The 23390-nt window shown below is 41.8% G+C and overlaps 1 protein-coding gene across 6 annotated transcripts in view; it reads right to left on the bottom strand.

Annotated features, from left to right (window-relative positions):
• PAM (peptidylglycine alpha-amidating monooxygenase) overlaps positions 1 to 23390 on the bottom strand; it is a 338531-nt gene that overhangs the window by 186998 nt on the left and 128143 nt on the right. For 5 of the 6 annotated variants that reach the window (XM_051853946.2, XM_051853949.2, XM_051853950.2 and 2 more), the window contains exons 2-3: positions 5230 to 5658; positions 4072 to 4192 (exon numbers count right to left, since the gene is read on the bottom strand). In XM_051853946.2, coding sequence (XP_051709906.1) covers positions 4072 to 4192; positions 5230 to 5321 — 213 coding nt within the window. In that variant the 5' untranslated portion in view covers positions 5322 to 5658. Of the gene's footprint in view, positions 1 to 4071; positions 4193 to 5229; positions 5659 to 7297; positions 7351 to 23390 lie in introns of all 6 variants that reach the window. The other variant, XM_051853947.2, reaches the window with a different exon arrangement.

The following is a 23390-nucleotide window of genomic DNA, read 5'->3' as shown; positions in this document are numbered from 1 at the left end:
CTGGCAGAATATTCTTGGTAAGACACTCATCTAGGCCTGTATTCGATGTGCCCAGCAGTTCATTGTTCCATCTGTATTAGGTCTAAGGTTGCCTCTCTGGCTATTCTGCGTCTGCATGTTTCTCTGTCCAAGCCCCTTACCAATCACAAGTTTCCACAGGAAAGGATTTAAATCAGATTTACTGATGCCCATTATTGCCCACACTTGTGGTGTTCATATCTATTGAATGAATAAATTTCTTTTTTTTTTCAGTGCATATATTTCTTTAGCCAATCTGATCTACCCCCATTGCCAACTCGAGTTCTTGCTCTTTAAATTTTGTTGTTCTTCCTGATCTTCTGCCATTAAAAAAAAATAATAATAAATTTTAGGGGTGGGCATTTGTCACAAGAGCTGAGACACCACTTGGGACACCCACATCCCATGTCAGAGTACTTGATTCCTGTCCTCCCCTTCTCATCCAACTTCCTGCTAATGTACCCTACCAAGGAAGCAAGTTCTTGGGCCCCTGCCGCCCACATAGGAGACCTAGATGTATTGCTGGTCTATTGTCTTTGGCCTGGCCTGGCCCTGGTTGTTACAGGCATTTAGGGAGTGAACAAACTGAAAGATCTCTCTCTCTCCCTCTCTCTCTCAAAACTTTAAAGCAGAAAGTTTAAAAATTTTTAAATAAAAATTATATATTTTTAAAAAAACATTCTAATTTCTCAATGTCTTTCCTAGATTTCACATTTTTATTATTCCTTTTTAATGTGACCTTTTAAATGTTTGCTCTTCAATTCTAGTTATTCCTGAAAATTTCCCCTTTATTTTTGTTCTTAATCATTCCATTGTGTCAAATTTTAATTTGGGGGGGGGGTCAACACATCTTATTTCACTTTCACCTTCTCTTTGTTCCTTAAATACTTTTTCATTTTGTATTTCTCATCTTTTTAGCTCCTTTCCTATTAAGGACATGTGTTAACACTTATTTTATCTGCATTTAAGAAAAGAACACTTTCTGCACCAAAAATACTCACGGTGTCATAGCTCTAAGTCTTCCTCACCAAGAACAGCAAATTCGGAGGGAGAAAGGCTTCTGGGGTTCTGTACCTGTCCCTTTCCAGGTGTGTTCAATAGGAAGCCTATCATTTCTCACGGAAATTTGCAAGGTTAATGACCTGTTCTTCAGACAGACTCAATCAGGTTCTCATGGCATGTGACCAATCAAGACTGATGGGGGAAAAGTGGAAAAAATATTCAACAACCAGTTCAGGGCTGATCAGGCCTAGAAACTCAGTCATTTACTCAGAGTTTTCAGCTGCAGCTAAGACAAGTCTCAACTTAACCTGGTGGACATAAGAAAGGTGCAGTGGGTTAAAGCCATGGCCTGAAGTGCCGGCATCCTATATGGGTGCCGGTTCTAGTCCCAGCTGCTCCTCTTCCAATCCAGCTCTCCACTATGGCCTGGGAAAGCAGTAGAAGATGGTCCAAGTCCTTGAGCCCCTGCACCCACATGGGAGACCCAGAAGAAGCTCCTGGCTCCTGGCTTCAGATCGGCACAGCTCTGGCTGTTGTGGCCATCTGGAGAGTGAACCAGCGGATGGAAGACTCTCTCTCTCTCTCCCTCTCTAACTCTTTCAAATAAATAAAATAAATCTTAAAAAAAAAAAAAGGCTACCCTAACTAAGAACTCAATAACTAGGGCTGTCAGCAAGAACTTGCCATCTTCCTGTTCTCTGTATTGCTTTCTGTGATATTAATTTTATTCTAGAAATGGCTCTTCAGGAACTTAGCAGATCCCAGGTGTGGCATGCCTATTGCTCATGTGCAATAAAACGAAGCATTACCAACCAGGGTCCTAAGATTTGACTGGACAGGTCTAAGTCACCCATTTTCTTCTGAACCAATCATTGTGGAAGGGGAGGTGGGATGCAGCCATTTGCTAATCCCAGTCCACGTGCTCCACCTCTGGAGTCTGGATGGACAGCTCCTGGGAACCCAGTGGTCTCCGCGAAGGCTCAAGAAGGCAATCTACCTTTGCTGGGAAGACAACCAGCAAATGTTCACCACCTGAGCCAAGTTGAATACACATCATCCAAAATCAAAACAATCATTTCAGTCATGTATGTTCTTCTTCCTTGGAGTTGTTTTGATAATTATCAGATTTTTTTAAATGAACAATCTTTTTTATGAAAATGGAACTCCTCTACGTTCTTTTATTAGACTCAATTCCTCCAGTAACTTTTTCTGAGCTTACTGATCTTAATGCAGTTGCCCAGGATTATTGTTAAATAATATAAATGTCACTACTCTTAAATAATGAATAGAAAAAGATTGGGGGCCGGCGCTGTGGCGCAGCAGGTTAACACCCTGGCCTGAAGCTCCAGCATCCCACATGGGCACCGGTTTGAGACCTGGCTACTCCACTTCCCATCCAGCTCTCTGCTATGGCCTGGGAAAGCAGCAGAAGATGGCCCAAGTCCCTGGGCCTCTGCACCCATGTGGAAGACCCAGAAGAAGCTCCTGGCTCCTAGCTTTGGATCAGCACAGCTCTGGCTGTTGTGGCCAATTGGGGAGTGAACCATCGGATGAAGACCTCTCTCTCTGCCTCTCTTTCTCTCTCTGTGTAACTGTGACTTTCAAATAAATAAATAAATCTTTAAAAAAAAAAGAAAAAGATAATAATGGGCCACAGCAAATAAGGAAATAACGATATTCTTGTGGGAAAAGGGTATCAAAAGAGCAATTAAGTGGACATTTGCAAAGAGGTAACAGAAATGCAGTTTAAGCAAATACAAGGAAACAATCACTTCCAACAGTGAGAAGAGACAAGAAGCAAGCGGCACACTGCACAGACAGCAACCATTGTTCTTCACCCCCAGCTTCAATCTCAGCACACTTATTATTGTTATTTTTTGCCTAAATACTAAATAAAGAGCTGATGCAATTCAAGGCCAGGATGACAGCAATGGAATGCACAGAAAAGACATCCGCATGGTCACTGGGGAAAGGGAGGAGGAAGGGTCTTTTTACAGTGGTAAAGTAGTTATTCGTGGTTAATTAGGTAACACACAGGTCTTCAAATAAATGACTGTCAGTCCTTAGTCCCCAAGTAAAAGGCCTATGTGTATTTTCTAGAGGTACTGGATGTCAATTTCAAAGGGAATTTTCCCCAATAAGTAAAATCCTTTTATTTTCCTGGTACAAAAAAAAAAAAAAAAAAAAAAAAAAAAAAAACAAAAAAAACCCAGAGAGAGAAAAATAGAATGTTATCTGCAACAGTGAGTCATCAGCCAGGCAGCTGTACAACACCCAGGTCTCTCCCTGTGTCTGCAGCCCTTCAAAAGCAGGGACTATCTTTCAATGACACGTATAAATCCCTGCACTGCCTGGCTGCAAAGCATAATTAATTCTGGCTTTTTTCTGCCTAATGAAACACCTCGCACACACGATGGCAGTGTATTTGAGCCTGTTTTTCCTAAAACAGGAGAAGTCCCAGCAACCACCTTGTTCTGCTCAAAATGCTCCCGAAGTCACATTTGTATGAGCTGTGCCAGTATTCCTTCAAACACATCTCTTGTAACAAGCAAGTCTGATTAAAGAAAACTCACCATCAGCCACCTGTATGCATAGTTCTCTTAACTTTGGAAACAGTGGAATGTTCTGTTTTTCAAATTCTTGGCAGTAAACACATGTTTTTATTTCTCAACTTGTGGCTGCGATAGAAGGGTATTTAAACAAAGTAATCTCTTGGATGCAGCTGCTCAGTATCATTTCCCTTTATTAGAATAATTCTTCAGATTTTAATGCACACTTCCACACAGCATTCCAGAGGCTATCACTCCGCAGTAAATCTCACAGTGCAAATCTTCCAGGTTGCATTTCAAACCACAAATAACAACAGGACTAAAACTTTAAAAAGGAAATTTACCTGAAAGATGTACCTCAAAAACACTTGTTTCCTTTTACAGTACTCAATGACTCCAGCCCTACCCCAGGAGTCCGGAAAGCAAATGCCTACTTTTAAAGAAGTTATTGCAGCTTAGGGTGCAGTTTCCTTACTTTATCACAGACAACAGAATTCCTCACCTGTTTAGGGGTAACCCCGGGCATGCGAATATCCAATGCAAAATCTGATGAGTCAATGGGGATCACTGGTCTGGTGGTGCCAAGGCATTCATTGGAAAATGACCTGGTAGGTTCTTTAAACCTTAAAAAAAAGAAGATAATTTTGTTATTCTTAAACATGATGGAATCTAAACTTGAGAAGGGTAATTAAAAAAAAGAAGAAATTCTATGACCTTAAGGTTAAATGTTATTTATTTTGACCCAGTGAGAACACTAAAGAAGTGAAAACTATATGAGTTTCCTAAAGATACTCAGAATTGCATTTTATAGTCCAAGAACAACATATACCCAATTTGTAAACAAAATACATATGATGAAAGCAACCAAGCATTCTACATACAAAAGTTGACTGGAGAGTCACCTGTCAAAACAGACACAGGTTTCTAGTTAATGAAGGTACAGTATTAATATAGTGGAAATTAATATCATGGGCATGCCAATTTTCTGATGGTATATTCACCAGAACCTAGCAAAAAAATTTATAACTATTTTGTGAGTGTCCAGAATTATTAGTCACAAATACACAAACAAACAAAAAAGCCCACAAGCATAATCTAGCCAGGAGGCAGAGTTGCATGAGGGGGAAAAAATAAAAGACTGCAATGTGAATTACAAATGTGCAAGTACATAAATATTTAATGCGGTAATTAGGAGGCGTGTGTGTAGGGCTCCGTGTTTCCTTGTGAGCGACTGCGGCCCGTGATTTGCTTCCCACCGCTGATCTATCTTGATCTTTTACTCTTTTGAGCTGTTATAAGCGGCTGCATTGTAGTTTCTGAAATATCTCCCCAAGAGGGAGTGATTAGTATTGGAAATCACAACTTCTAAATGGGAGTTTTCAAAGCCAGAGTAGCTTGGCTACAATACAGTGGGCCTTCTTTTTTTTTTCCTTTCCTTTCCTTTTTTTTTTTTTTTTTTTAACCCCTTCTGTTTTGCAAGGGTGACTTTTACAAGAAGTTGCTGGACTAAAAGCCCAAGTAGTTCAAGCTCAGCACCTCAGCCTTGTGGATTTCGCTCGCATTCTGGTTCCTAAAAGTGATGACATGTGCAAACACCATGCACCCCATGCACACTGCGTCTCTCTCACACACACATACACACACATACACACACACCCACCTCTTGAAGACAGAGAGCGGGCTTCGGAAGCCCAGGCAGCTGCCGTGGGCAACCAGGACGAGGAGCAGCAGGCTGCGAGCGCGGCCGGCCATGGCCACGCCGCTCGGGCCCCGCGCGGAGAGGACCGGGCAGCGGCGCGGCCGGCGGGGCCGCTACTTCATGCCGGACGCGGCGGGCGTCCTGCGGCGGCCACACGCCGGCTGCCGGCGGGAGCGGCGAGGCGACGACGGGGCGCGGGCCGCAGGCAGGCGGACGCCCCGGGCGGGCGGCGCTGCTGTCCGGTGCGCGAGAGGGAGGCCGCCTGGCTCCAGAGCTGCCCGCCTCGCTGCCCTGGCGCTGAGGGGCTAGACGCGCGGGTGCCTGCAGGCGGGGGAGTGACAGGGACCGCGCGGGAGCTCACACCAACCCGCGTCAGTCATCATTCAGAACCTGCAAAAATAGAAGCAGATAATGGATGACTAACACATTACAGCGACTGTCCTCAGCAAATCCCCGCGGAGGTTCTTTGAACCATTAGTAGTTTCACAAGCTCGCGCCCCAGCCTGGGCGCTGTGCACCTCCCACCCGAGGATTTCGCCACCCGCAGGGCACACGCGGCCCCTGTTTGGCCTTTTGCAAGCCCTTGTTCCCTCACACCCACTTCTGTTTGCTTTTCTCGACTTCTAACCACACACACCCCCCCCCCCCCCACACACACACCCATCCCCCTTTCCCCTGACCCTCTCCACTCCCCCGGTTTCTTCTCCTTACTCCCTTCTCTCACCAGAAATGCTCTCAGTACTGCTGCTAAGTGTAAACAAAGTTATTCGCGCAGATGACAGGCTGAGGCACAAAACACCCAGCTCAGAGAGGCAAAGACAAAGCAGGCGGGTGCCACAGCAACCAGATAAAGACGTGGAGAACAAAGGCGGATTCGGGGATGTGCGTCCAGTCCCAGAGACCTGAACACGAAGGTGCCCCCTGCCTCGAATCATCACTGAAGTAATTGCCCAAGTCCTGAGTATCGTTTGAAAACCAGCCCAAACTCCACAGCTAACATGGAATGTAAAATGCAAACGTCTATTTAAAAGTGCTGCATCTCATACACAGAGTAATCACTTCTCACTTATCAAGTACCCCTCCCAAAAGACATTCTTTTTAAATATTTATTTATTTGAAAGGCAGATTGGGGAGGGGGGAGAGAATCTGCCATTCACGGGTTCAATCCCAGAGGCTCAAGAAGCCAGGAGCCTGGAACTCCATCCCAGTCTCCCATGTGGGAGGCAGGGGCTCAAGTCGTTGGGCCAGCAGCGGTTGCCTTTCCAGGTGCATTAGCTGAGAGCTGGATTGGAAGTGGAGCAGCCAGGATTCCAACCGGTGCTCTTATATGGGATGCTGGCTTCACATGTAGTGGCCTAACCCACTGTGCCACAATGCGGGTCCCCCCTAAAATATTCTTGGCTAAATAAAGTTTGGAGATATAACCACACAATTAGAAACAATAAGGAGAACCTCAGCAAGCCCCCAAATTAAGTTTATCCAAAAAAGGCTGTGACCAAGAATCTTCCACTCATATGAATGAGAGAGGTTGGGGCCAACAGATGGCACTTTGGGGATGCCGAGCATTTGGATCTAAAGAAAATTCAAAGGCCTCAAAAGCTGGCTCAGAATCAAGGTCGGTCTTCTCCCTCAAGTGAAGGGAGAAGGTCACCCTTGAGTTTTCTTAATCTGCTTTAAGAGAACCTTAACCTGCATAAGAGAACACAACTGCTGTCCGTTCTCACCCTGAAATCCTGTTAACTATCTCAGAAGAGTGGGGGCTGCAGCCACACATGGATGGACCCTATTGCAAGGCCCTGTCCCCTGGGCTCACTCACATGGCAGAGACTGTGTCCAGGACCACTCCTTCTTCTAAGAGTAATTCAGGAGTCTCCCAAGTTGTCTCCCATCCTGCCCTTCCCCTGTGAGAAGCAGGCTGCAGAAGTCTGTTAGTCACTGGGGGCTCCGTAGGTCTCCCCGCTCCAGCGACTATGCCCCTGCTGGGATTTTCCCCTGGGGCATGTTCCCAAACCTGGGCCTTTTCTCTTACTTGTTTTATTCCAGCAATCCTTCAGAGGGCACAGCAGAAATTTCTCTTCTCCCCTGCAGAGTATGACATCCCAAGTTAGGCTGAATTTTTAAATATTCATAGTTTGTACTGTTTTCTGAACATATTTTAGATTAGGTATCAAGAATGCAAATTTTTGTCAGAAGGCATTAACTAAAAGTGAAAAAGTAACTCCAAAGAAAGAGATTCTTTAAAGTATGACTTTAATCAAACTTATAAACATGATTCAGAGAAGCTCAAATGCAAAGGCTGTGAGCAAGAATTTACCATGAATAAAAGAGAAGTGTTGGGGCTCGGAGAGTGACACCCCAAAATATGGCATTCGGGGGCATGCTGAGATGCCAGATGAGTAACAGTAGAACACAGAATTCAGTAATGTCCTAGAGAAGTGCTCCACAACAAAATATATTAGCCTCTAAATTACCCTGGAAATCACACAACTGTGAAACCAAACTCAAAAAAATAAACAAACCAAAAAATCCAGAGCCAGACAAATGGAAAACAAGCACTAACTAACCTTCAATTCAATGACCTTCTTCCTAGACAGTGCTTTCTTGGTGGAAGAAACATCCCACTCACCAGAAATAAATAAAGCAAGATTTAATATCCGACCAATTCAAGGAAGCCTGAGGCCCACCAGCATTTACATAAGCAATGACATTTTTAAAAAACTGATACTGTTTCTTCGAACTTCTCTGCACTTGCTGTTTGAGCTTTCAGCAACAAAACCCTCTAGCTCTGTCCATATCCTGTGGGTAAAGAACTCTTTGCGGGGGAAGAGAAACAATTGGCCAAGGCTATGCTTTTAGCAACAAAGCTCAATCATGTCAAATGACAATCCCTAACACTCCCCCAAGTTCTTTTTTTAAATATATGTGTGAAGAAGAGATTATATTTTATTATCGTATTCAGAACAGGATTCAAGGACAGCCCTTCTTGCAGCTGGCAAGGAGATTTGGTATTACACAAACGCTTGAAAACAAATCTAGTAGTAAAAAGTCTCTTAACGGGAACACACCCTTAAGGACTAGCCTTTGAACAAAAATTCCACTTATCTCTGATTGATTTTTATTACCTGTGATGTTCCAAAGCCACCTACTTAAAGAAAAAAGACTTGAAACTGTGGGTGGAAAAGCAAAGTTGATAGTTGTAGCCATGAAAAGAACAAAAGGTCATACAGGAACGAAAGCTGATTATACTTCTTGTTTCTTAATATGTTGTAAACTAAAGACAAAATACAAACCATCAAATAAAAAAAACACATCTAACCATTTAATTTGTTCTAATTCCTAAACATGTGGAATATACATAGTAACAAATCTTGATATTCTTCTTACGATTTAAAAAAAGTCAAAATATATTTCCCTGAGACAATTCATGCACCCTTTCAACAAACTTCCATCCTCTAAACAACATATTATAATAGATACTGGTTAGCAGTTTATAAGAGGAACAAAACTAACAGAATATAGGCTATTATTTTAAGGTTTTTTGTTTTTTGTTTTTTATTTGACAGGTAGCGTTATAGACAGTGAGAGAAAGAGAGAGTAAGGTCTTCCTTCCATTGGTTCACTCCCCAAATGGCCGCTACGGCTGGCGCTGTGCCAATCCGAAGGCAGGAGCCAAGTGTTTATTCCTGGTCTCCCATGTGGGTGCAGGGGCCCAAACATTTGGGCCATCCTCCACTGCCCTCTCGGGCCACAGCAGAGAGCTGGACTGGAAGAGGAGCAACAGGGACTAGAACCCGGTGCCCATATGGGATGCCGGTGCTGCAGGCGGAGGATTAACCAAGTGGGTCATGGCGCTGGCCCCAGAGAATATAGGCTATTAAGAGAGCTGAGAACTTTACACAATCAACACAAGGTATGTTTAGAATGCTGTCTTCCTATAACAGTATGATAAAAGGGACTTGGGGAATTTTGAGGAAGGATGGAACCTTTATTAGAAGGATAAGAAAAAAATGCAGCCATCTTCAATGGGAGAGGTGGCCATCAGGCAGGACTTTGGGGAATGGTTATTAGAGTTCCTCCTGTGGGAGGTGGACAGTGAACACTGCAGGTGCAGGGAATGGCAGGTGCAAAGGGAGGCAGGTGTTGCAAAGCAAGTTGTAAGTCCTCTGTCCCTGGATTCAAACTGCATGCCCAGACTTACCATTTTATTTGTTATATCAAGCAAATACTCCATCTTTTCAAATATTCTGTCTATTCATAAAATTTTATGGTAAGAACTACTTATACTTTATATCTGAATGGAGATTAATTCCAGAAGAGTACTACTAGGTAGAAAGTATGAAAGCACCTCAACAAGTTTGCAGGAAAATGTAATAAAATGAAATGTGTACTTGGTGCCAAAATTTTTAAAATCCATACACATGAGGGGCCTTCAACAAGGTCACAGAAAACACAGATCATGAAAAAAAAATGCATGGACTTCAAAATTTTTTGCATCCACATAAACTTCTATCTTCACTCCATTTTCCACATACTATTTGAAAAATACCCTTGGACATCGAGTCCAGAGGCCCACAAAACTAATTTGATTCTTACAAAGCAGGCACGCCACTCCCTCTAATTCCCATTAAAAAAAAAAAAAAACACACAGAAAGATGGCAGATATCTGAAATGTGGGAAAGAATCAAGTATACCGGCCAGTCATTCATTGATTCACTTATTCAGTGAGAGAACCCACGTAGCACAGTGGCCACTAGTCAACCACAGTGGATCCATCTTTAAAGAGCAGTGTGCAACTGGGCAAAATCCTAGCCTTTTGGTGCCTCAGTTTCTTCACCTGCACAGTAGCAATAACCATATTACCAACCTCAGAGGGCTGTGGCCAGTAACAACAGAAGGAATATCCTCAGGTCAATGTCAAGCACATTATAAATGTCCACTATTACTGCTGTTGCAAATAATAAATGCATTGCCCAAATGCTGGGAATGGACACAGTTCCCACTCCCATAGAAATTACTTTCCAGTGAGAAAAAGACAAATTGAATGAACTAGCAAATTAGGAACATCATCTCCTTTGAAGTCTATTTTGTGTAGTCTACCAGAATGACTGATGACAAAACTGATGAAAGGATGCATATCCATTCACAAAGCAATTTAACTTCTAGGGATTTATTCCTGGGCAAAAACTGAACAAGGACACAAATATACTTTGAAAGTTATTTAGCTGCATTGTTCAAAATAATAATGAAGAATCAAATGTCTATAACAGCAAAGAATTGGAAGCAATTTAAATGCTCGTCAATAGGAAATTGGTTAAAAATACATATACATCCTATTTTACATAAACAAGAATAAAATTCATGCCCTTTAAAAAAAAGGACAATGAGACTATTATTATAGCCAAGGGCAGATTCTATAATATTATCTTTTCTTTCTGTATAACCTGATAAATGTTTATGCAATTTCAAACTTTCAGAAATGTTGCAATACAGTAGAAATAACTTTTTCCCATAATCACTTAAGAGGAAGTTACTAATCCCTTGCTTTGGCATCCCTGAATACATTCCACTACATAACCTCAGTGTAGCCATCAAAATTAGAAGATTCACACTGACCCATCACTATCACTCAATCCTCAATCTGCTGACTTTGCCAACTGCCCCAAAAACATCCTTCCTAAGGAAGCAACTCCAGTTCAGAATCAGGCACTGCATGGAATATTGTCATGTCTCCAGTGCCCTTCACTCAGGAACTAATTTTTATGACCCTGACCTTACTGGAGATCACAAGCCAGCCATTTTGCAGAATGCTTTGCCATTAGTGCTTGTTTTAGGTTTGATTAGGACCAGATTCAGGTTAATGCATCTCTGACAGGAACATCATGGAAGTGACCCCATATTCTTCTCTCACTGCATCTGTGTTCGTTGCCTGTTGCTGCACATCAAATTGCCCTAATCTGAACACAGTAAGTATTATCTTGCATAGTTGCTGTGCCACAGGAAAAGCTTAGCTGAACAGTCTTTCCTGAGGCCGCAGCCAAGATGTTGGACAGAACTGAAGTCATCTGCAGGCTTGACGGGCACTGGAAGATCTGCTCTCAAGGTGATTGGCACACAGGACTGGCAAGGTAGTACTGGCTGTCAGGACAAACATGTCCTCCTCTATGGTCCTCTGCCTAGGGTCAGTTGAGTGTCTACCCAACATGGCAGCTGGCTCCCCTGGAGTGAGCAATGGCTTTTATGACATAGCATAAGAAGGCACCCATCATGACGTCTACAGTATTCTGTCAGCTACACAGTTTCACTCATTTGGATGTGCAGATGCCTACCCAAGAGCATAGACACCAGGAATTTAGGGCCATCTTCTTGGGAGCTGCCCGCCACAGTATTTTATTAGGTGGTGCCCGAATTTGACTCATCACATCACCAGTGACAGGGACTTCTACCATTGGCATAAGATGGTGTCTCCCAGGCTCTCCCATTATGCAGTTACAATTTTTCCCTTTGGGATTAATATTTTCTGGCGGAGAGTTTAAGTTTATAAACATTCCGTTCCTCATCAGACTTCCAATGTATTCATTTATATATTTTATCATAAGACACATGGTTTCCTATTTTATTCAATAAGCTTTTATAGTTAGTAGCTTTATTTGTTTATTTACATTACTTCCTTTATGCTCAAATTGGCTCTGTTGCAGCCCCTGCAAGCTAGCTTTCATGTCCTCTGACATCTGCCTGCCCATCATCCCTGGAGCACTCCCTTGGCTCTTGGCCCCCTCTCCCTGGACCAAGCCTTGCTCGTTGCGTTCTTCATCCTACATGGCCTTTGTTAACACCCATCAGGGGCTGTATACCCATGGATGGCCTCCTCACACTGTCTGGGCTCAGACACCCCATACCAGGTCACCAAGCCCAACACATCCATGTCTCCCTCCCCCTGGGGGCTCCATCAGCCCACGCTGGGCCAGCCTTCCTGGTGTCTGCCTCACTCTGCCTACATAATGGGTTTAGAACCTAATTGCTCAGGAAGGAAAAAGGACATCAATTTTAATGATGCAAACTACCTAACAGTGTACACATGTATTTAAAAATACAAAGTAATGAAACTGAAACCATTGCATTTCCAATGATTATAAGACTGGGAGGGGAGAAAAAAAAACAAATTTTCACTTTCTATAGATATGTTTTTGTAGTCTTAATTTTCCCCTGCTTTATTACTTTTGTAACTAAAAGCAAATACGTAAATAGGCATTTTAGAGTATTTTACTGAATGTGGTTTTACAGATTTTAACTTCTATCTGAAAATTAGGGAAGTAAATGTTTTGAAAAAAGAAAAAAACTCCCCTTCCTTTGCTTACAAGGACAGCAGAAAATCAAGGTCATGGCTGTACTGCAGGGCTTCTCAAGCTCTGTACGAGCAACACTTTGGGCTGAACAGTTATTGGTGGGGAGGGTGGTAGGCTGTCCTGTGTATAAAGGATGTTTAGCAATGCCCTTGGCCTTTACCCATTAGATGCCAGTAGCACTCCCTTCAGTTGTGTCTACCAAAAAAGTTCCCAGCACCGCTAAACCTCTTCTGAAGGGTGGGACCACTCTGACTGAGAACCACTGGTGTAATGTGGCACATGAAGATGAAGTTAATTTGAAAAGCAATGCCATTTCCCTTAAATATGAGGGTACTTCCAAAAGTTCACGGAAAATAGAATGAAAAGTTGATTTTGGTGAGAAAAATTTTCAAACTTATGAGCCTTCTTTCTTTCCATAATACACATTTTTTCATGAACTTTTTGAAGTGTCCTCAAATAGTGGGTCAAAAGTGGTTAGGGGCTGGCATTGTGGTGTAGTGGTTCAGTCACCGCCTGCAACACTGGCATCCCATGTGGGCACCCATGTGAGTCCCAGCTGCTCCACTTCCGAATCAGCTCCCTGATAATAAGCACCTGGGAAAGCAGTGGAAGATGGCTCAAGTGTTTGGGCCTCTGCCACACACACGGGAGATCCAGATGGAGTTTCAGGCTCCTGGCTTCGGCCTGAAACAGCCCTGGCCATTGAGGCCAACTAGAGGAGAGAACCAGCAGATGGGAGATAGCTCTGTGTCTGTCTCAGTCTCTCTCTCTGTAACTCTGCCTTTCAAATAAATAAATAAACAAACAAATAAATATTAAATATTGAAAAAGTGGCTAAAATGCACTTGAAAATATGAAATTTCTGGCCGGCGCCATGGCTCACTAGGCTAATCCTCCGCCTGCGGCGCCAGCACACCAGGTTCTAGTCCCGGTCGGGGCGCCGGATTCTGTCCCGGTTGCCCCTCTTCCAGGCCAGCTCTTTGCTATGGCCAGGGAGTGCAGTGGAGGATGGCCCAGGTCCTTGGGCCCTGCACCCCATGGGAGACCAGGAGAAGCACCTGGCTCCTGGCTTCGGATCAGCGCGGTGCGCCAGCCGCAGCACGCCAGCTGCGGCGGCCATTGGAGGGTGAACCAACGGCAAAGGAAGACCTTTCTCTCTGTCTCTCTCTCTCACTATCCACTCTGCCTGTCAAAAAAAAAAAAAAAAAAAAAAAAAGAAAATATGAAACTTCTACAGAATGGGAAAGTAATAATAATTAACATTTACCATTTACTTATACACACTCACGCATACACACACACATATGGATGCTAGGCATTGACTTTATGTGTCTTCTCTCACCATATTATCTCATTGAATTTTTATTATTTCTGTATTAAAGATGAATAATCTTAGGCTTAGAAAAATTAATTAACTTCCTCTGGTTATGCAGTAGTACAGCAAAGATTCAAATCCTGGCTTGCTGACCCCAGGAACTTTACCTTTAACTCATATTCAACACAAAACAGACCCTCCACAGTCACAGGGGATGTCTTCCTCAAAAACAAAAAAGGGGCACATCATTGGAGTACCATTTTATTGTAAAAATTATAATAGCCAATATTTCTTTAGCAAATATTATGTGTCAGGTGCTGTGCTAAACCCTTTCTATAGATTAGCTCATGGAAGTCCTCACAGCAACTCTGAAATTTCAATTGTTATCATTCCAGTTTCACTGACATGGAAACTGGGATACAGCGAGAACTGGTACCTTGCCCAGGGTGCACAGCCAGGATGTAAACACCAGCAGTCTGATGTGAAGGTTCAAGCTCTTTAGGACCTAACTATTCAACGTAACCTCATCTGTCTTCCATACACATACTGGAAAGCACCAACATTTCCTCTACCACCTTACCAACGTTACCACTTTAGTTAACGCAGAAAGCTACAAAATGCAAGTCTCTAGTTTGGGTTCAAATTTGGCCCCCAAATAGATTTTGTTTGGCTTGCAAGGGCTTTTCCCAGCCCCTCCCCCTAACCTGAGTTTTGAATAAACATTTCAAAAAATAAAAGATTTCACGCAAAACCCAAATTTTCAGTGTCTCTTTCAGAGTTGTAAAATCTGGCATCACTGGAATTATACTTCCACGTGGCAACAATCAGTGGAGCCCAATGATGGCTCCCTTTCCTGATGAAATCAGCAATCTGCATATCACCACAAGCCCCACCTCTCCCTGTTGGCTCCCAGACCCTGAGGTCGAGAGTCCTGGTTCTAATGACCATTCAGCTACTGTAGATTCATTTGTTTGGGGTTTTGCTTTGTGGCCAGTTTTCCTCATCAACACTACTAGCTGATACCGTAACATCATTTGTGTCGGGTCACTGAGATACACTCTGTCTTTATGTGGTAAGGCAAACTTCACAGAGGTTGGCACACTTAGATTTCCTTAGCTGTGCTTTTTTTTAAAGTAAGGCAGTAAGGCAGACCAAATTGAATGATCTTTTCCACACGTGGGTTGATTTGGGACTCATCTCTTGTAAGAAGTAGTATCCTATCCCTGCAAGTCACAATTGACTGGATACCTGTTAGAATTTATATGCTAAAAAACCTCAGGGGTGCCATTCAGCATATGAGATTACTTCACTAAGAGGCTGCCAACAGGAGCAAATATTAATATTTTTTTTTGGTTTCCATGATCAGCACCAGACACCCTTTAAATATGTCCATTACTCATCAAGTTGCTCAGTCCTTATAAACACTTCCACGGGGAAAATAACAAGAGACATAATTCTTAATTAAATTTCTCAGCTTTGACTAATACAAATGCTATTTCCTCACACATGTATCTAAATTCAGTGCAAGCATATTTTACTGCAAGATAAAACAGATCCCTGTGCTCCAAACACCATGTGTCTTTCAGTTCTAAGGACTGCCCTGGCAAGTCTCAGGAGACAAGTGAACCACACAGGAAAGCATGGACCGTTACTGATGATGTCACCGAAGCAGAACAGCTCCTTTGTATGCTCATTGCCCAGAGGGTATCTTATTTATTTATAAGCTCAGATCATCACATGGAATTTAGTTTCACAAGAAGAGCACAAAACACACCTGCAGCTACCTCTTTGTTTCTCCTTTAAACAGCTTTGTTGAGTCAGGGGAACTGGCCTTTGGCCTTGTTTCACAGTCTTTCAGCTGGGTGGGGAGCCCTCAGCGACTTCTACCCCAACTCAGGGCACAAGACCTGCACCACAAGTCAAGGACCAGACTTGGAGGCTAGCTCCATATGACGCCACTTCAGAATTTCATCAACTCACTTCTCCCTCTTCGATGAGGTATTTGAGGAGCTAATTTAAAACTAATACCAAACACCTCTCTAAATTTCAAACGTCAGATTTTTTTTCCAATAAAGTATCAATCATTGAATGACCCACTGATTTAGGTAAAGAAAGATCTTTTGCACTAAAGCTTTGTAATGCTTCCTTTGAGGGTCTTTGTGTTAGCATATTTCATTCTACTTTTAAGAGGGAGCAGAATGTGGCAGTTAGGGACAAATACTGAATGTAGTGGGCTTGAGTGGGCGTGGTCTGAAGGTGGGAGGGGATCTGCCTTTCATTCCATTTTCCTTGCAATCAATCAACACATTTATTTTGAGATGTCTATGATGTTCTTCCTATTTATGATTCTACATTTTTAGGCGGAGTTATTCCTGAAGTCATATCATAGATGAAAGGACTTCAAAAAGTTCATAGAAAAATGACTCAAAAGATGCACTTATTTTCATGCAAAGAATGTGAAATTCATACATAGATTTTTCCACTGTCTACAACCTTTTTGAAGACTCCTCATAACATAGATTTCAATATTTTTGCAACAAAATATACCTATTTTTAGATCCCATTTTCTACAAACTTTTGAAGTACCTTCACATATTTTGTTAAATGCCTTCCAATGACATCAGAGGCAGAAGCTACTACCTAGCCAGGAAAATCAGCTCACACTCAAAATGTACGGCTACAAAATAAGTATTCTTTTTCTTTAAAGAAAAACCTACACCGCAAGAAATGTCTAATTTTTCACTCAAAACCAACACTGAACTTCATCTTTTGCTTTTTGTGCCATTCACACAGCAGCATTTTCTCCCATAGCAGAATCCTACTTTCAAATAATTCATGTTTTCCATTTCAAATGTTCAAATCAATGCAATAAAATGCCCATAACAAACCGCTTCCTATCATTAACGTTTTGCTCCTCTGCTGTATAATTACATTACTGAAAGTGAAATCCACAATCATGTAATGCTGTTATACAACTGAAAAACTTATGGGAACTTTTCTTAAGGATCATCAGAGAATGTCAAAGCATCCTCATTTTTATAAGTCTCCTCAATCGGGTTTGCAGTAACCTAGAGGGAGTCTACAACACACACACTACACACTGCCCACTCAATCCATCTCAACTGTGTAATTATAAAGTCTCAACAAAAGAACACAGATGCTTAAAAACATGTTAAAGTCTTATTTTAGGGTATGGAAGTGTCAATAAAATTTAGCTTAATTATAAGACGAACATTTGAATTTTTATATGCAATTCACCATAGAAAGAAGTATGGTGTACTGGAGAAGCTTATATGCAGATATTTTCATTTCCAGTCTATAGTCATGAAAGTTTTCTTTGATCAGTGTCCCCAAACTCCCCATGAACTATCAATGAAGAGCTTCATAATTTTCTTCTGGCTGAAAATGATCAAAGCGTTCTTGTGTTTGTCAGAAGTCTTTGATGCTGCTGCACAAACAGGTGGTGAGTTTATTTCATTGCTGTTAAACTGTTTCTTGCTGTCCTGAGCTTAGGAAGAAGTGGTTTATTTTATCAAGGAGCTTAAAGATTGGCTTGCTCTTTCCCTATTTTTAATCTCCTTTACAAGGCTTCCCATAGTGATTTGCAAGACCATCTGGAGCTGAGAACAGCAGCTGAAAGAAGATAAGGTCCAGGATCCCCAGGCCTGGAGTCACCCTGGGTGCAGTCCCACAGGGACATGACAGAGAAGCAAGGCCCGGGCACACCCTGTTGATCCATAGGCCTTCCCTCTCTGAAACTGCATAACTTCACCTTGAATTACACTGCAACTGAAAGTTGAAGTTCTGAGTCACATGTGAACTAGCCTGTCTTTGCTAATTTTAACCAAAAATAAAGAGATCCACTGGACAGTATGGTACAAGGGGAATGGGTCCTGTCTTTGAAATATGCAAATCCCTTTTCAAAAATCAGGACATTTAATGTGTCTATACATTAAAATAATGTATAGATAATAATTATTATTAGATAATAATATGTATAGATAGTATTCAAAGATAATAATTATTAATATTATTAGTAATTAATAAATATTAATATGCATAGATAATAATTATTTTCAAAATTAGGACATTTAATGTGTCTATACATTAAAATAATGTATAGATAATAATACTTACTATTAGATAATAATATGTATAGATAATGATTATTAATATTATTAATAATATATATTATTAATATATAGATAATAATTATTATAATAATTATTTTATATATAAATAATATATAATTAAAATAATATTTAACAGTCACTGAGCGTTTGCTCTGGCCCAGGCATTCTGAAGTACTTTCCATGCATTATTTAATTCTCACATCACCCTATGGGCTGTGTGCTAGCATCAATACCATTCCCCAGATGGGGCAATGGGACACACAGAAAGGTTAAGGAGCTTTCTTGAAACTGGTTGTAGGCAAGGAGTTAGCCAGTAAGGAGGAGCAGAGGTCGGCAGCCCTTCCCTGCAGCCCTACTTAATCCCCTTAAACTCCCTCCCCCCAATTTCATGCAGTGGAAAACTATGGCTTCCAGGAAATGTCACTCTGAATTGGTACTGACCACAAAGAACCAATATGGCTGCCAGATGCATCCTGTGATGACTTTTAGCTAATTGCAATATTATTACAATAAAACTGCCATGGCTGACACTTCTACTCCCATCATGCCCCTGATGTCATGACACATCTGAGACTTCCCAAAACGGAAATGGATGATACTCAGACCTCAAACTCTGTCCCCTGTTAATATGCACCTGGCCCCCGACACAACCACATAAGCCTCCAGATTATATAAAGGGATGAGTCTGAACCTCATTGAGTGCAGCTATTGAGTGTGCCAGCACTACCTCCCACAGTGTGTTCTTTTGCCTTGCAGGCAAATAAATCTTATTCCTCTGTTGACCTTTACCTGTGTCTTGTCCTCGAATTCTTTCTTGTGTCAGTGACAAGAACCTGGACCCTGCCATCTGATGCCATCTTGACCTAACCGCTCGACAACTAAACCGTCTTGCCAGAAGTTGTGGAACAGAAGGCTGACTCCCAAGGCAGGAGTTACTAACCACCAGGAGATGCTTGAAAGAGCTTCTTCTTCTGGTACCTATGAGGAAAATACCTAACAGCTAACCAAACTGATACTGGTTCAGCCATATACTTTTTTTTTAATAAAGATTTATTTATTTATTTATTTATTTATTTATTTATTTATTTACTTGAGAGGTAGAGTAACAGACAGTGAGAGGGAGAGACAGAGAGAAAGGTCTTCCATCCACTGGTTCACTCCCCAAATGGCTGCAATGGCTGGAGCTGGTCCAATTGGAAGCCAGGAGCCAGGAGCCCCCTTTGCGTCCCCCACAGGGGTGCAGGGGCCCAAGGACTTGGGCCATCTTCCACTGCTTTCCCAGGCCATAGCAGAGAGCTGGATTGGAAGAGGAGCACCCCGGACTAGAACTGGCACCTATATGGCAGGCTGATGTCTCAGGCAAAGGATTAACTACTGCGCCACAATGCTGGCCCCCAGCATATGCTTTTAAAAGAATTGCCCTTGATAGCATGCATAACTAAAACCAATAGTACATACGAGTGTGAACATGTTTGTTTTACATCCTACAATGTCTGTTTCCTGCCAGTGCCTGGGATTTTTCCAAATCACCCTCTTCCCATGGATTCCAACCAACAAAGGAAAGCCAGTAGGATAAGGAAGATGCAGGCTCGCATTTGAAGTCAGAAATCCTGGTTCTAAGTCCTATTTTAGGAATTAAATCCACATTTCTAAACTTTGGTGCCTCTATTTAAAGATGGGTTATTAAATAATGCTCTACCAAAGGGTTGTAGGGAGACACAAAATAACCAGAGAAGATTCTGAAAAAAGTAAAACATCAGAGAGATCACAGGTTGTTACGGTTGGAGCTCCCAGAGTGGTCCCCCAAAGACCGAAGCTGTGATGTGCAGTGAGACTTTAGAAGCCATGTGGGACACAAGGCTCTGACTTTCCCATCTGTCTGCTAGGCGCCTTCATCTGTCTCAAATTCATGTCCTGGAAGGAAGAAACAATGCCCTCTGGTCCCTGTCCCAGCTTGCACAAACCAAGCTGCTACCACAGGGATTCTGAAGTCTGCCAACCCTCTGGGACTGACTTTTGTCACACACCAGTTTCTTCTATTTTGACCCCATTCAATGTTCCAAAGATAATCATTTACAACCCAGTGTCCATCCTGTGGGCCAGATAGACTTTGTCGCACCCAGGCCTTTAAATGTTCTCTAAGCCCATTAAGTTTCCTGAAATTCATTGACTGTTGTCCAGACATTCTGCATTCTGTCCCTCTCCTATGGAAAAAGTGGAATATCAGTTTCTGAGCCATGTGGGGCTAGTGGACAATCACACTCCTGTGACTGTCCCCCAGGCTCTGACTTCTCCCGTTCTGCATATTAATGAATCCGTATGCCTTCTCTCCTATTTGATCTTTGTCAGATGCTTCTGGAGAACCTTCGCAGGCCAGAAGGGAGTTGTCATTATTAGTGGTCAAGTTCAGCTTTCCCAACGCACAAAATACAAAAACTTTATTTTACCCTTCTAATTTTTCACTGCTTATATCTCATCTTCAAGTTAACATTTCAAAATGCTAGAACATTTTTAGATGGCCAGTCCTTCACAATTATTCTTGAAGAGTCAGGAAAAAAAAAAAAAAAAACAGGGCTAAAATGTCTCAAACTCAAGCACCTTTCCTAACACTAAACATAAGAGCAAAAATAGTAATTCTATCATTTAGCAAGAAAATAACTACATCACATCCTAAATAATTTGAAATGCACTCCACTAATCAGGCAGAACAACTTGTATTCCAAGGGAATTAACAATGTATGGGAAGATTATTAGGGGCATTTATGGGGCCTGGGCACTGACAGGTCCCCCATGTCTCAGCCTCAAGGCTAAAGAAACCACAGAGGCACGTTCCCAGAACCAACCACCCAAAGACATCAGCACTGGAGGTAGATAACTTCCATTTATATTCCAAAAGCAATTAGATATGTCTTGAACAAATAAAATATAAAATATAAGGTGACAGACCAACAAGGTGCTTGGGATTTAAATGAGACAGATTCTTATTAGCAATACTGTCCTATCTCCTTAAAGAAGTATTGCGAAGTGCGTGACTTACTGTTGCTGAAGCACTTAAAAAGATAAAATACACTATGACTATGAAGTGTTTAGGCCCACTAAATGCTATGTGAGTAACAAGTTCACAATTTACTTGAATCTATTGCATTTAATAATTATTCATAAATGGGGAGAATATACACATTTCCTTGGTGGGAGATGGTTCTTATGAAGCAGAATTCTATAAACCAATATATAGACACACATAACTTTTTTGTTTTGTTTTGTTTTTAAAATTTTTTTTTTTGACAGGCAGAGTGGACAGTGAGAGAGAGACAGAGAGAAAGGTCTTCCTTTGCCGTTGGTTCACCCTCCAATGGCCGCCACGGCCGGCGCGCTGCGGCCGGCGCACCGCGCTGATCCGATGGCAGGAGCCAGGTACTTATCTTGGTCTCCCATGGGGTGCAGGGCCCGAGGACTTGGGCCATCCTCCACTGCACTCCCTGGCCACAGCAGAGAGCTGGCCTGGAAGAGAGGCAACCGGGACAGAATCCGGTGCCCCGACCAGGACTAGAACCCGGTGTGCCGGCGCCGCAAGGCGGAGGATTAGCCTAGTGAGCCGCGGCGCCGGCCACACATAACTTTTTAAAAACTGCTTTCCAGTATAGTTCAACTGAATTCCTATTATTACAAGGTTGCATTTTTCTTTCAAATAGTGCACAAATCATACAGATAAAAATATACTTTAAATACTTTGACTCAAAGACTGTAAACATGTGGTTAGAAGTGGAAACCAAATTTTTAAAAAAGGACCTTTTACCTTTAAATACACCATTAATAAAGATACACAATGTATACATTTAGTAGAGATTATATTTATTGTTACTTAAAAATATATCAAGGTCACTATGAAAACTTTTAAAACCTCACTGATAAGAGAAAACCCTAAATACCAGTAGTCCCTATAGTCAGCCCTGGGGTACTCTAGAAGTTGACCACTTTATCCTTTAATGTGATTTTCAGGGAAACATACATCTGTATCAATTCAATCAAAATTAATGACCCACAGTTGACCAGCCAGTCGTTTCCATCATCACAGTGATTGATGATTGGTGCGGATGATGGCGTCACTGACTCAAGGAAGGGTACCAGTAAGGAAGGTAGCTTCTAGACTGGTTATGCTGGGTGTACATCTAGGAAAACACGAATATGTTTGGCTAAGGCCCTGAACAGTTTAAAAATCTTTACTATGACTCATTTCTAGTTCCAGATCCTACAAGCACCAATTTTCAGGTTTTGAGTCACAATTCCAGGGAGTGATGCAAGCATCAGCCACCTTGGACTGCTCCAGACCCTACTGCAAGGCAATGCCTGTGCATATGGATCAAAAAGAATTCAAAGGTCATCCTCTGCTTCACATGACACTGCCCAGGAGGAGGGTTAAGCCTTGTTATCATAACATACAACCTATTTGATCCATGTTTCTGAAGTGCACCTGCATGGACTTGTACCCACCCTACATGCAACTACTGGAATGCTTCCTCTCACATATTCAGTTCCCCCAAACTAAAAGATTCCCTTTTCCCCTTCTCGTGGAGTCACAACTTTGGGAGTGATCCCTAGTGGTCTCCTCACTTTTTGCAAATAAATTACTTCTCAAGACAGCTCTTTGCAGTGCTTTTTAAAGAACTAGCCAGAAAACGGCAGCACAATGTTGAATGGTCAGCACTGATTACTGCTTTTGGCTTGGTGGCATTCATATTTTATTTCATGATTATCTTCAATGTGACTGAAGAGCTGAATGACAGAGATCAAAGAATGATGCCAAATTAATTCATATATCATAGGAAAATACAGTGTAAATTACTTGACCAGTTAAATCAAGGTTAAAAAATACAAAAAGGTGAAATTCCTTCACTTACAAATAATAATACAGCACTAAAATGTGGTTGAACCAAAGGCCATGGACTTAAGATATTAAAACAATGCTACTAACTGTTCCATGGTGATTTAGTTACATCAATGTGTGTATTTTAAGATGACCTGATTTACTTCCTATTTGGAAACTTTATAATTCTCTGTCTTTTCACAAAATATCAAAAATTTGCTTGCTATCAAAGAGGTCAACATCTTTTATCAGCAGTTTTATCTTAACCAAATGGTAATTTTAAAATCAGAAAATCAATGAATTCAGCAGTATTAATCACTTGCCTAAAAGAGAATAAAACTTATGATGAATTTTCCTTTCATTTTGATGCTTAAATCACTATTGGTATTACATTGTAATGAGATAAAGGTTCATTAGGGCTGCCTTTGTTATGTAAAAACAAAACACACTAGAGGGGAAATTCTTTA

Source organism: Oryctolagus cuniculus, chromosome 14 (genome assembly GCF_964237555.1).
Source record: "Oryctolagus cuniculus chromosome 14, mOryCun1.1, whole genome shotgun sequence".
Lineage (NCBI taxonomy): Eukaryota > Metazoa > Chordata > Mammalia > Lagomorpha > Leporidae > Oryctolagus > Oryctolagus cuniculus.
The sequence above is the reverse complement of the archived record's forward strand: the minus strand, read 5'-3'. Positions and strand labels throughout refer to the sequence as shown.